General features: G+C 44.1%; 1 protein-coding gene across 15 annotated transcripts in view; it reads right to left on the minus strand.

The window, feature by feature from the left end:
* The window catches only part of LOC133466105 (coatomer subunit zeta-2-like), a 126589-nt gene that overhangs the window by 59399 nt on the left and 53904 nt on the right, over positions 1–13286 (minus strand). For 11 of the 15 annotated variants that reach the window (XM_061749467.1, XM_061749477.1, XM_061749475.1 and 8 more), the window contains one exon: positions 5357–5448. The exons of 3 other annotated variants lie outside the window; for them this stretch is intronic. In XM_061749467.1, coding sequence (XP_061605451.1) covers positions 5357–5448 — 92 coding nt within the window. Of the gene's footprint in view, positions 1–173; positions 230–5356; positions 5449–13286 lie in introns of all 15 variants that reach the window. One more of the 15 variants, XM_061749468.1, reaches the window with a different exon arrangement.

Genomic DNA, 13286 nt, shown 5'->3' on the forward strand with positions numbered 1-13286 from the left:
TCACTGCTAGAATTTCTTCAGCTTCCCCTTGCAGACTCTCCCTCACCTACTTTGCTCCCCTTCCACCTGTTTCTCAGTCACAGCGGACTCATTACTGTGGGGAACGTTACGAGGTGGTGGCGGCTGTCTCACAAACATGTCAGAGATTTTTCTACAGGGATCTGGAAACTTGCCTGTCCGAGGAGGATGTGGGATTGCGCTCACACATGCAGAAGTGTTCTGGTCTTGGCTGGTGGGGAAAATTGATAATCTAACATCAGTGATTCAGTTGTGAAAGCATCTAAGTGACGTGATTGGGCCAGCCGACACAGTGTTGACCAATGCACTGCTGTAATTGGCGGCGGTTTTCCGCATGGTCCTAGTGCTTGTTGAGTCTTAGTTTATTGTCATGTTATACTGTTTTTGGATGGTATACAACTGCAGGGGACCAAAACTGCCCTCTGAAAAAGTGCAGGAGACATGTCTCCCCTGTCCCCCCATAAAATACGCCTATGGTAGAGTGTGTGTAATAAAGTGACCTCCCAGTACACTCAACTGGATATTAGGCAATGCTTGATAGGACATTGCTTGTTAATAGTAAATGATTCGTTACTCTGAGGTGTACACACACGCGCGCCGGCCAGTAGTGTGTTCAACGTGTGACATGTAATTAGTGATGAGCATGGCAGTTCTTTTGAGTGTACTGAATCAGGCTGTACTGATAGGCTGCTGGAGCCTATCCCAGCTATCTACGGGCGGGAGGCGGGGTACACCCTGAATTAGTCGCCAGCCAATCGAAGGGCACAAACAAATAACCATTCGCGCACAAATTCACACCGAAGGGCAATTTAGAGTCTTCAATTAACTTACCATGGATGTTTTTGGGGTGTGTGCGTAAATGGAATTAGTTGCTAAGCCTAAAGCATTTTGGACATTTTGGTTTCAAGCCAGATGAATGTGGTCATCCTTCTAACACCAACAAGCTGCTATGTTGAATTTGTAAGGAGTCGCAACAACGACAACACAACTTAAAACCTCTATGTGACAAAATCCATTTTAAACACAATTTGGGATTCGGAACAAAAACACAGTGGGACATTTCCCGTTTCCCGTCAGCTTGCAATTAAGGAACCCTTTGCCCAAACAATGCAAATACAAACGTGTCTGTGTATGGCGCACGTATGCTCACATTATATACAGTATAGTGTTATTCACTATTTTAAAAGATGTGGCCACTGAACATGTTGACAATGCAGAGTTTAAAGAAAGGCTGCAGACTTTTAAAAAGCAGTATGAATTGTGAATTAAAACAAGTTGCTTTGATCTACTTGTTGTGTTGTTATTAATGTTGCTACTTGCCACTTTTTAACCAACTGTAAACTTGATTGTCAGAATATTGCCTGTTAAGGCATTAATGACTGTTTATACCTCTGTGCCAAATGTTTCATATTTGTTTAAGTGCTATTTTTGTGAACAAAGCATGAGTCTGTTTTATTTATATATTTTTTTGTTTGAAAATAACAGGGAAATTATTAAGTGTTCAGAGAGAAAGATGATTTCCTAATTTGCTAAAACAAAAGCCTCCCATAGAAGTCAATAAGTTACAGCTCTCTTTTAAAAATAAATCATTTACAGTGTTCAATTTACTATTTATGAATGTATATTCCAGAAACTTCTAGTTTATAGTCTATAGTAGTATAGTCTATTGTTTAACAAGTAACGATATTCAAAAATCTATCAAGACCTCACAGTATTTACCACCCTATGCTCAATATAGTTATTATTGTACAACCCCAATTCCAATGAAGTTGGGACGCTGAATACAATGATTTGCAAATCACGTTCAACCTATATTGAATTGAATACACTAGAAAGACAAGATATTTAATGTTCAAAGTGATCAACTTTATTGTTTTTAGCAAATAATCATTAAGTCAGAATTTTATGGCTGCAACACGTTCCAAAAAAGCTGGGATAGGTGGCAAAAAAGACTGCGAAAGTTAAGGAATGCTCATCAAACACCTGTTTAGAACATCCCACAGGTGAACAGGCTAATTGGGAACAGCGTCCCTGAATTGCTCAGTCATTCACAAGCAAAGAGGTTCAAATCTTTGTGAACAAGTGTGTGAGAAAATAGTCGAACAGTTTGTTCCTCAACGTACAATTGCAAAGAATTTAGGGATTTCATCATCTACGGTCCGTAATATCATCAAAAGGTTCAGAGAATCTGGAGAAATCACTGCATGTAAGCTGCAAGGCCGAAAACCAACATTGAATGCCTGTGACCTTCGATCCATCAACTGCATCAAAAACCGACATCAATGTGTAAAGGATATCACAACATGGGCTCAGGAACACTTCAGAAAACCAATGTCAGTAAATACAGTTCAGCGCTACATCCATAAGTGCAACTTGAAACTCTACTATGCAAAGCAAAAGCCATTTATCAACAACACCCAGAAACGCCGCCGGCATCTCTGGCCCCGAGCTCATCAAAGATGGACTGATGCAAAGTGGAAAAGTGTTCTGTGATCCGACAAGTCCACATTTCACATTGTTTTTAGAAATTGTGGACATCATGTCCTCCGGGCCAGAGGAAAAGAACCATCCGGACTGTGATGGACGCAAAATTCAAAAGCCAGCATCTGTGATGGTATGGCGCAGTGTTAGTGCCAATGGCATGGGTATCTTACACATCTGTGAAGGCACCATTAATGCTGAAAGGTACATACAGGTTTTGGAGAAACATATGCTGCCATCCAAGCAACGTCTTTTTCATGGACGCCCCTGCTTATTTCAGCAAGACAATGCCAAACCACATTCTGCACGTGTTACAACAGCGTGGCTTCATAGTAAAAGAGTTCTAGGGACAAGGCATTGAAACTGGGAACCGAAATTTAAAAATTTGGAGGACTTGGCATCAAAACTGGGAACTGAATTTTTTAAATTTTAACGTTTCCGGGAGAACCGGACCGTTAGTCCGGGTTCCAACCGGGTTTTGATACGCAACCCTACTCACCGTACTAGTTCGCAGTGAACATCCGCATGAGTCTCTCATGGCAAAACAGCTCACTGCATACGTACAGTACTAGTCCGTCAATCCTTAGCGGATCGTGAACGAAGAAGTTCAATGAACGAACCACCCATGGCTGACACGGTGGGATGTGCCCAGAACACCTTACTAGTGAAGTGATGCCATCCTAATCAGATGCCCGAGCCACCTCAACTGGCTCCTCTCATTGCGGAGGAGCAGCGGCTCCACTCTGAGCCCCTCCCGGAAGACCAAGCTTCTCACCCTACCTCTAAAGTAGAGCCCGGACACCCTGCGGAGGAAATTTTTGTATCTTGCTCTTTCGGTCACGACCCACACCTCGTGACCATAGGTGAGGGTTGGTTCATTTCCTTCAATACATTCACTAAAAAGATTTGTTCTTTTTAACGAAACGTTCCCGAACAATACAGTATTATATCAGTAGTTTTATTTCAGTGAAAAAAGTCTTTTGATCCGAAACCGAAAATGGACTTTTCCGAAATGTCGGTGCATCACTATAAACAGTTAAAAGTTTAATTGTAAATCGTTACCTCCATCCATCCATCCATTTTCAACACCGCTTATCCTGGTTAGGGTCGCGGGGCGCTGGAGCCTATCCCAGCTGACTTCGGGCAAAAGGCAGACTACACACTGAACTGGTCGCCAGTCAGTCACAGGGCACATATAGACATAGACAACCAGTCACACTCACATTCACACCGTCACTGAGTGGGAACTGAACCCACGCTGCCCGCACCAAAGTCAGGCGAGTGTACCACTACACCATCAGTGACCTCGTTACCTCTGTGTTTGAATTTTATTTATTTAAAATTTTTTTACCATGATTCCCGCAGGCACCAGGTAGCCCCCAAGGACCAGAGAGTAGCTCATGGGTCTGTTCTAAAAATGGCTCACCAGTGATGGGACATTATGATTTACTAAGAATGTTTATATATAATACAAACATTCTTAGTAAATCATAATCTCCCATCATTGTAGAGAAGTAACGCGCCCGGTTGGAGAAGGTGTCATGTTTGATTCAAGTTTGAGGCAGAGAGAAATTGGAGCATGATCGCTAATTATTATTGGCTGTATTTTGGAAGTGCTGTAGTAATTCTAGAAAAGGAGTGGTGAACTGAAGAAAACAAAGTGTATTCCCTTTTTGTCCGAAATCGTGTATATAGTCATCTAATATTGAGTAAGACTTTGATTGTTTGGAATTTTTTTAATTTGAGCGGTCTATGGTTGGTTCAAGTCCAACCCCTATTTCTATGACGTTGGGACGTTGTGTTAAACATAAATAAAAACAGAATACAATGATTTGCAAATCATGTTCAACCTATATTTAATTGAATGCACTACAAAGACAAGATATTTAATGTTCAAACTGATAAACGTTATTGTTTTTAGCAAATAACCATTAACTTAGAATTTTATGGCTGCAACACGTTCCAAAAAAGTTGGGACAACTTGCTTGGATGGCAGCATATGTTTCTCCAAAACCTGTATGTACCTTTCAGCATTATTGGTGCCTTCACAGATGTGTAAGTTACCCATGCCATTGGCCCTAAGATAGCCCCATACCATCACAGATGCTGGCTTTTGAACTTTGTGTCCATAACAGTCCGGATGGTTCTTTTCCTCTTTGGCCCGGAGGACACGACGTCCACAATTTCCAAAAACAATTTGAAATTGTCCCCGTTGTCTGCTCTTATAGCGAGCTGAAAAGGACTGACTGAAATTTAAATCGGATGGGTAATTTTCTTCAGACTTTGCCAAATGTGTTCCTTGTATGAAGAAGAGATCCGTTTTTAATTTTGTGATATAATCAACAAGTTTATTAATGTACGAAATATTCTATATTTTGTTTAAAAATAAAATACATTGTGTTGAAAGGAAAATAAGTTGTATTTATTTACCCAAATCTTTAAAAATAATACATTTTAGAGTTATTATTACAATACCGTGATACCGCAATATTTTTTATCAAGGTTATCATACTATCAGAATCTGACACCACCAGCCCATGTCTAGTTCTTACTAGTGGAATTGTCTTTAAAGTTTTGAGGGCGGTTGAAGGGTTCTTAGTTGTGGAATTATCTTGAAAGTTTGGAGGTTGTTTAAGAAGTGCAACAAGTTGAGAGCTGACAAGAGACACATGCAAACACTGGATTTTGAATTTCCAGAAGGAATTTGGAGATTATGTTATATCAATAAGAGGTTACTTTAAATGTGCTCAGCAAATCTATAGTATGCCGTTTCTGGGTGGCATGCTCCACTTTAGAATTGCATTATCTGGGTATTTTATGGAAGCAGATTTGGGTGAAAGAAATGCATGCATTCTACCTCATTCTCTTGACAGCTTCCGACCACATAGAGGAAAAGGTCTATACTGCTCTTATAGACGATAGTCATTCCCTCCACGAAAGCTATTTCATCTAGAGAGAAAGAGAGAGAGAGAGAGAGAGAGATTGTAGTTAAAAATTAAATCAACACATTAAATATATACAGTATATACATTATATTGCAATAAAACAGAAGTCATAAGCTAAAGAGATGCATGCAAGTTAGGCCCATTTAATCTTTGAGGGAGTAGATCATGCAGAGTCACAACTTATAGCAACATGATGAGTTGGAAAATTTATGTTTTATCTACACCAATATATACTTCTGTTAGTTTTATACAAGCTTTATTGTTCCATTTTGTGACTGCTGGCTGTTTTCCGGCCGTTTTGTGCGTCCTGGTTGTTCCAAGCCATGTTGTGACTACTAGCAGTTTTTCGATAAAGATAAGTTGAGTGCAGCTGGACAAAGATAATTGTTTTGCTTTCCTTTGCTTCTCTGTCCATCTCACTTCTGTATAACGGAGGTGATTGTTTTGCTTAGACTTTTTTTACCAAAACAGTTGGTGTCAGAAGTGGGATCCTAGGATTGATCGCCGATCCAGGGGACCCCGGGAGTGATTGATCATCCAGGACCAATGCACGAGTGCTGCCTCCACCCAAAGAATTAAGGACGGGGGGACTGCCGGGGCTCTGGATGTCGGCTATCACCTCATGATCCAAACGGACTAGTTGTCCTCCAAACAAAGAATTACGGTAAAGAAAATTTAAATTCCTTGAAAATCGGCGCATTTCATATGGTGTACTGTATTTGAAACGATCGTGCCTTTGTATTAAGTGGTATGGGTAATTGCTCTCCCCACATTCCATTGGTAAGGTTCGAGTCCTTAAAGTCCAGGTTATAAAGTCTCCTGGTTCGAGTCCGGAGGTTAGGGGTTCGAGTCCCCGACAGTGAGGGACTTGAGTCCCCAGTTTCGAGTCCGATGTGGTTAGAGGTTCGAGTCCCTTACAATTACAGGTTCCAGTCCGACAGTCAGGGGTTCGGGTCCACAGGTTGAGTCCAATAATCAGGGGTTTAGGTCCCCAACAAGACAAAGATGTTCGAATATTGTAAAAAAGAGAACCGCTTCTAATGGGTATTGGAAAATGGAAAGAGCAAAAAAAGAGTACGGCTGAATTACCAGTGTACACGTCACCTATTATGTCTCGTATGAGAGAAGAATATGGAGAGAAGTCTGTGGAATATGTGGAGATGTGGATAAATGAATATGGTTTCCCAGCAACAGGGAGAGCATGTACAATGAAAAAACAAAAACAAAAAGAAGGAAAACCTTTTGGAACTTTTAGATGAAACTGTCAAATGTCTGGAAATGTGCTTGACTGTTCGATTTAGATGTGAATACGGACAGAAGCTTTCTGACAAAACTATATGTAGGGCAAGTTACTGATAACTGTGGTCTAATCTGTCTGAGTTGGCCAAGGGGGGGTTTCAGGTTGTGGTCGCGAGCTGGGTTCCACAGTGACCTCACCCTATGACAAAGATCAAGAAGAGTGCAATATGGATGAAGACCAACAACACAACCGTCTCCTGAGACCCACAGCACAGCCCTCCACATGCAGCACTTCTACAGTCCTCCCCCCTCTTCTCACACAGCCTGCTGCAGTGTCACAATGAGAGCAGCCGCCTCCCTCCTACACCGCCAGGCCGTGCGGCCTCATGGATAGCAAAGCAACGCTGAACCAGATTTGAGGAGGTTGAGGCTGGGAGCTGAACATGGGAGGGAACGTTGCAGCAGATTGGCAGCCGTGGCCCAATGGTTAAGATCATCACCTGCCACCGTGGGGGACCTAGGTTCAAAACCCCGACTGGACCATCCACCAACATCCCCCGGACTCACGGCTGTGGTGTCCTTGAGCAAGACGCTGATACCCCGAAATGCTCCCCGGGCGCTTCAGCTGCCCCCTGCTCCAGTGTGTTCCACTAACATGTGTATGTGTTCACTGTGATGGGTTAAATGCAGAGAACAAATTTTGTGTGCACGCATGCATGTTCATGACAATAAAAGATGATTATTCTTCTTCTTGTTTCATTGTGGAACGAAGGGACATTGGATAGATATTGGATTAGAGACTGTCCGAAGGACGGGGGAAAAAAAAGGGCTTTTGCACTCATGGTGGTGATCGATGGTGGGGGACCCGGTTCGTCTGACCTCTGGCTGACTCCCGGTGGCCCCAAAGACAGAGCGGCGCTTAACTGCCGAAATGCAGACACACATGCATTCAACATTGCTGTTTCTTCTTGTTATTTTTCTGCAATGAAGACGCGCTTGGCACTGATAACACTGCTTTGCTTAGGCTAGTTATTTAATTTACAGTCACCACCAGACATTCATATACACACTTATGGAGTTAATGTATGCAACTATGAAGTATAATTGAATACCTTTGAATCTGTATCCGCAAGAGAGGATACAGATAGTCGTTCCCGTCGATCCACCTCGCGAATGTACGCTCCCTACCCAACAAAATGGACAAGCTTCATCATCTGTTAAAGACCAGTAAAGACTTCGGACGTTCCGCCGCCATGTGCTTTACGGAGACCTGGCTTTGCGACGCTGTACCCGACGGCGCCGTCATGCTTCCGGGTTTTCATCTTCACCGAGCAGATCATATCGCGGAGTTATCGGGGAAAACTTCGATATCTATATGCTTCTATATCAACGAAAAATGGTGTACGGACGTCACGGAACTCAGCACACACTGCAGCCCGCATTTGGAGTCGCTGTTTTTGAACTGTAAGCCATTCTACTCGCCTCGTGAGTTCGCATCATTCATTCCCGCTGGCGCCTATATCTCGCCTCAAGCTAACACGAACGCCGCACTGCTAACGCTCGCCGAAAAAGTCAACGAAATTGAAAAAAAAAACCCGGACTCACCCCTCATTATTCTCGTGGACTTTAACAAAGCTAAACTCAACCACTAACTCCCTAAATACAAGCAGCACATCGACTGTCCGACCAGGGAAAATAACATTTTACACCACTGCTATACTACGGTAAAAAACGCATACCGTGCTATACCTCGTGCAGCCCTGGGCTCGTCTGATCACTGCTTAATTCACTTAATACCGACGTACAGGCAAGAACTTCAATGCGCGAAGCCTACATTGAAAACAGTGAAAAAGTGGACCAATGAAGCAAAGATGGAACTTCAAAGCTGTTTAGACTGCACAGACTGGAGTGTCTTTGAAAATTCAACTGGCAGCCTGGATGAATATATGGACACTGTCACATCCTACATCAGTTTCTGTGAAGAGGTTTGTGTACCAACAAAGTCATTTCCCACTTTCAACAACAACAAGCCGTGGTTCACTGCCAAACTTAAGCAGCTTCGCCAAGCGAAGGGGGACGCATATCAGAGCGGGGACAGGGCCGTGTATAATCGCGCTAGAAACCTGCTGACTAAAGAAATTAACATTGCAAAGAGGAACTATGCAGCAAAGTTGGAATAACAGTTTAGCGCTAACGACTCTAAATCAGTCTGGCATGCATTCCAATCGCTGACTAATTACAAGCGACGATCCCCCCAAACTGAGAACAACAGCACACTAGCCAACGACTTGAATACCTTCTAATGCAGATTTGAAAAGGACACTTTCACACCCCACACCCATCCGGCCGCACCCCCGACTACAATCACACCTCTGTCTTCTGCGTTTACCATCCACGAACAGGATGTGAGACGCATCTTCAAACAACAAAATATTAACAAAGCGGCAGGCCCATCCTGCCTCAAAGTCTGTGCGGACCAGCTCGCGCCAGTCTTCACTCAGATCTTCAATAGATCTCTGGAACTGTGCGAAGTACCATCCTGTTTCAAACGCTCCACCATCATTCCAGTCCCCAAGAAACCTGCAATCTCGGGTCTAAATGACTACAGGAAGTGGAGCGGCTGGAGCTGTGGTGCGGCCGACACAACCTGGAGCTGAACAAGCTCAAGACTGTAGAGATGATCGTGGACTTCAGGAGGCATCCTTCGCCACAGCTGCCCATCACGTTGTCCAGCTTCCTTGTGTCAACCGTCGAGACCTTCAAGTTCCTGGGAATACAGTCTTTCAGGACCTGAAGTGGGCAACCAACATCAACTCCGTCCTCAAAAAGGCCCAGCAGAGGATGTACTTCCTGCGGCTTTTGAGAAAGCACGGCCTGCCACGGGAGCTGCTGAGGCAGTTCTACACAGCGCTCATTGAATCAGTCCTGTGTTCTTCCATCACAGTCTGGTTTGGTGCTGCTACAAAAAAGGACAAACTCCGACTGCAACGGACAATCAAAACTGCTGAAAGGATTGTCGGTACCCCCCTACCCACCCTTGAGGACTTGCACGCTGCCAGAACTAAGACAAGACCGTGCAAAATCCTCTCGGACCCTCCATATCCCGGTCACGAGCTCTTCAAGCTCCTTCCCTCAGGTAGGCGCTACCGATCAATGCAAACTAGAACTAGCAGACATTCCAACAGCTTCTTTCCTCTTGCGATCAACTTCTTAAACACCTAACCTACAATTCCATTGCAACATTCTGGAATTTTTTTTTGACTTGAGTTCGTCGTCACATTTCTGTGGGGCCAATTATATATTACTCGTGCACTCACTGTAGTAGTCTCGCCACGCTGCACTGTTTGCATATCTGTTGTTGACCAATACTGGCCACTTATGCCAGAGTAGCTTCTGCTCCATTTGCACACTGACTGCGGAGTATCTGCAACATCAACATTGTCCCAGATTATCGCGCTACTCGTCACTTTAAACTGCATAAACTCCTTGAAGTCTCGGTGCCCTTTGCACAATGGTCATTGCACCGGACTATTGCTATACTAGTCATTCAAACTGCTCTAAGTGCTAGAGGACTCTGCATCTTTGTACAATTGTCCAAAAAAAAAAAATGTACCGGCATTACCAGATATCTATTAACCCTTTATTGCTCAGTGACCCTTTTTTTTGGTCAATGTCTTTATGTCTCAAAGTGTTCTCTGTCAATTGACTGTCTGTTGTCGTACTCGAGCGGCTCCAACTACCGGAGACAAATTCCTTGTGTTTTTTGGACATACTTGGCAAATAAAGATGATTCTGATTCTGATTAGTCCTCTCCAAAACCAGTCCAATTGACAGAATTAGCATAATATTTGGATTTCTCAGCGCTGTTGTTTATGTTCTTTTTTTTGTTTTGTTTTTGTTGTCATGACAACAAAAGACGAGGGATAACAAATATACATTGAAAATTGAAGTACTTGACATGTAGAATCATTACTTGTAATTGTCTGAGGATTTATTCTCTGTGTAGATGTTTGGTCTGGGACCTAAGGTGATCGAGGAATCACCCGAAATGTAAGACTTCTTTTCCTTTCGGCTTGTCCCTTTAGGGGTCGCCACAATGCGTCATCCTTTTCTATGTAAGCTCCTGCATCCTCCTCTCGAACACCAACTGCACTCATGTCTTCTCTCACGACATCCATCAACCTTCTCTTTGGTCTTGCTCTAGCTCTCTTGCCTGGCAGCTCCATCCTCATTATCCTTCTACCAACATACTCACTATTTCTCCTCTGGACGTGTCCAAACCATTGAAGTCTGCTCTCTCTAACTTTGTCTCCAAAACATCGAACCTTGGCTGTCCCTCTGATGAGCTCATTTCTAATTTTATCCAACCTGGTCACTCCGAGAGCGAACCTCAACATCTTAATTTCCGTCACCTCCAGCTCTGCTTCCTGTTGTCTCTTCAGTGCCGCTGTCTCTAATCCGTACATCATGGCTGGCTCGCCACTGTTTTGTAAACCTTTCCCTTCATCCTCACAGAGACTCTTCTGTCACATAACACACCTGACACCTTCCTCCACCCGTTCCAACCTGCTTGGACCCGTTTCTTCACTTCCAGACCACACTCACCTTTGCTCTGGACGTTTGACCCCAAGTATTTAAAGTCCTCCACCCTTGCTATCTCTTCACCCTGTAGCCTCACTCTTCCCCCATCACCCCTCTCATTCATGCACATACATTCTGTCTTACTTCAGCTAATCTTCATTCCTCTGCTTTCCAGTGCATGCCTCCATCTTTCTAACTGTTCCTCCAGCCGCTCCCTGCTTTCACTGCAGATCACAATGTCATCTGCAAACATCATGGTCCATTCCTCAGGCATCTTCTCACGCGCTAGAATTCTATTGAACAAGCTGGTCAAAAACTCCACAGCCACCGCTCCGAGATGCTTCCATACCTCCACAGGAATTCATCAGGACCAACTGCCTTTCAATTTTTCATCCTCTTTAATGCCTTTCTAACTTCCCCTTTACTAATCATTGCCACTTCCTGGTCCACCACACTTGCCTCTTCTACTCTCCCTTCACTCTCATCTTCCTCATTCATCAACTCCTCGAAATATTCTTTCCATCTATCTAGCACACTACTGGCACCAGTCAACATATTTCCATCTCTATCCTTAATCACCCTAACCTGCTGCACATCCTTCCCATCTCTATCCCTCTGTCTGGCCAACCTGTATAGATACTTTTCTCCTTCTTTAGTGTTCAACCTGGCATATATGTCATCATATGCCTCTTGTTTGGCCTTTGCCACCTCTACCATTGCCCTATGTCGCATCTCAATGTATTCCTTTCGCCTCTTCTCGGTCCTCTCAGTGTCCCACTTCTTCTTAGCTAACCTTTTTCATTGTATGATTTCCTGGGCCGGCGGCACGGTGGTCGACTGGTTAGAGCGTCTGCCTCACAGTTCTAAGGACTGGGGTTCAATCCCCAGCCCCGCCTTTGTGGAGTTTGCATGTTGTCCCCATGCCTGCGTGGGTTTTCTCCGGGCACTCCAGTTTCCTCCCATGTCCAAAAAACATGCGTGGTAGGTTGATTGAAGACTCTAAATTGCCCGTAGGTGTGAATGTGTGTGCGAATGGTTGTTTGTTTATGTGTGCCTTGCGATTGGCTGGCAACCAGTTCAGGGTGTACCCCGCCTCCTGCCCGACGATAGCTGGGATAGGTTCCAGCACACTCGCGGACCCTAGTGAGGATAAGCGGGTCAGAAAATGGATGGATTTCCTGGGCGTCCCTGCTAAAGCTACTGCCCCCATGACCCGACCTCGGATAAGCGGTAGAAAATGGATGGATGGATGGATTTCCTGTACTGTGAGGTTCCACCACCAAGTCTCCTTCTCTCCTTTCCTGCCAGAAGATACATCAAGTACTCTCCTGGCTGCCTCTCTGATCACCTTGACTGCAGTGGTCCAGTTTTCTGGAGGCTCCTCCTGTCCACCATGAGCCTGTCTCACCTCTTCCCGAAAAGCTGCACAATACTCGTCCCCTTTCAGCTTCCACCACATGGTTCTCTGCTCTGCCTTTGTCTTCCTCATCTTCCTCCCCACCACCAGAGTCATCTTACACACCACCATCCTATGCTGTCTAGCCACACTCTCCCCTACCACTACCTTACAGTTGCTTACCTCCTTCAGATTACATCGTCTGCACAAAATGTAATCCACCTGCATGCTTCTACCTCCACTCTTGTAGGTCACCCTATGTTCCTGCCTCTTCTGGAAAAAAGTGTTTAATGCAGCCATTTGCATCCTTTTTGCAAAGTCTACCATTTGTCCCTCCAAGTTCCTTTCCTGGATGCCGTACTTACCCATCACTTCTTCATCACCCCTATTTCCTGCACCAATATGTACATTACAATCTGCACCAATCACGACTCTCTCTCTGTCTGGAATGCTAAGAACTACTTTGTCTAGCTCCTTCCAGAATTTCTCTTTCACCTCTAGGTCACATCCTACCTGTGGGGCATAGCCACTAATCACATTATACATAACACCCTCAATTTCAAGTTTCAGCCTCATCACTCGATCTGATACTCTTTTCACATTCTTTCACAAGACATTCTTAGCCA

Source organism: Phyllopteryx taeniolatus, chromosome 16 (genome assembly GCF_024500385.1).
Source record: "Phyllopteryx taeniolatus isolate TA_2022b chromosome 16, UOR_Ptae_1.2, whole genome shotgun sequence".
NCBI lineage: Eukaryota > Metazoa > Chordata > Actinopteri > Syngnathiformes > Syngnathidae > Phyllopteryx > Phyllopteryx taeniolatus.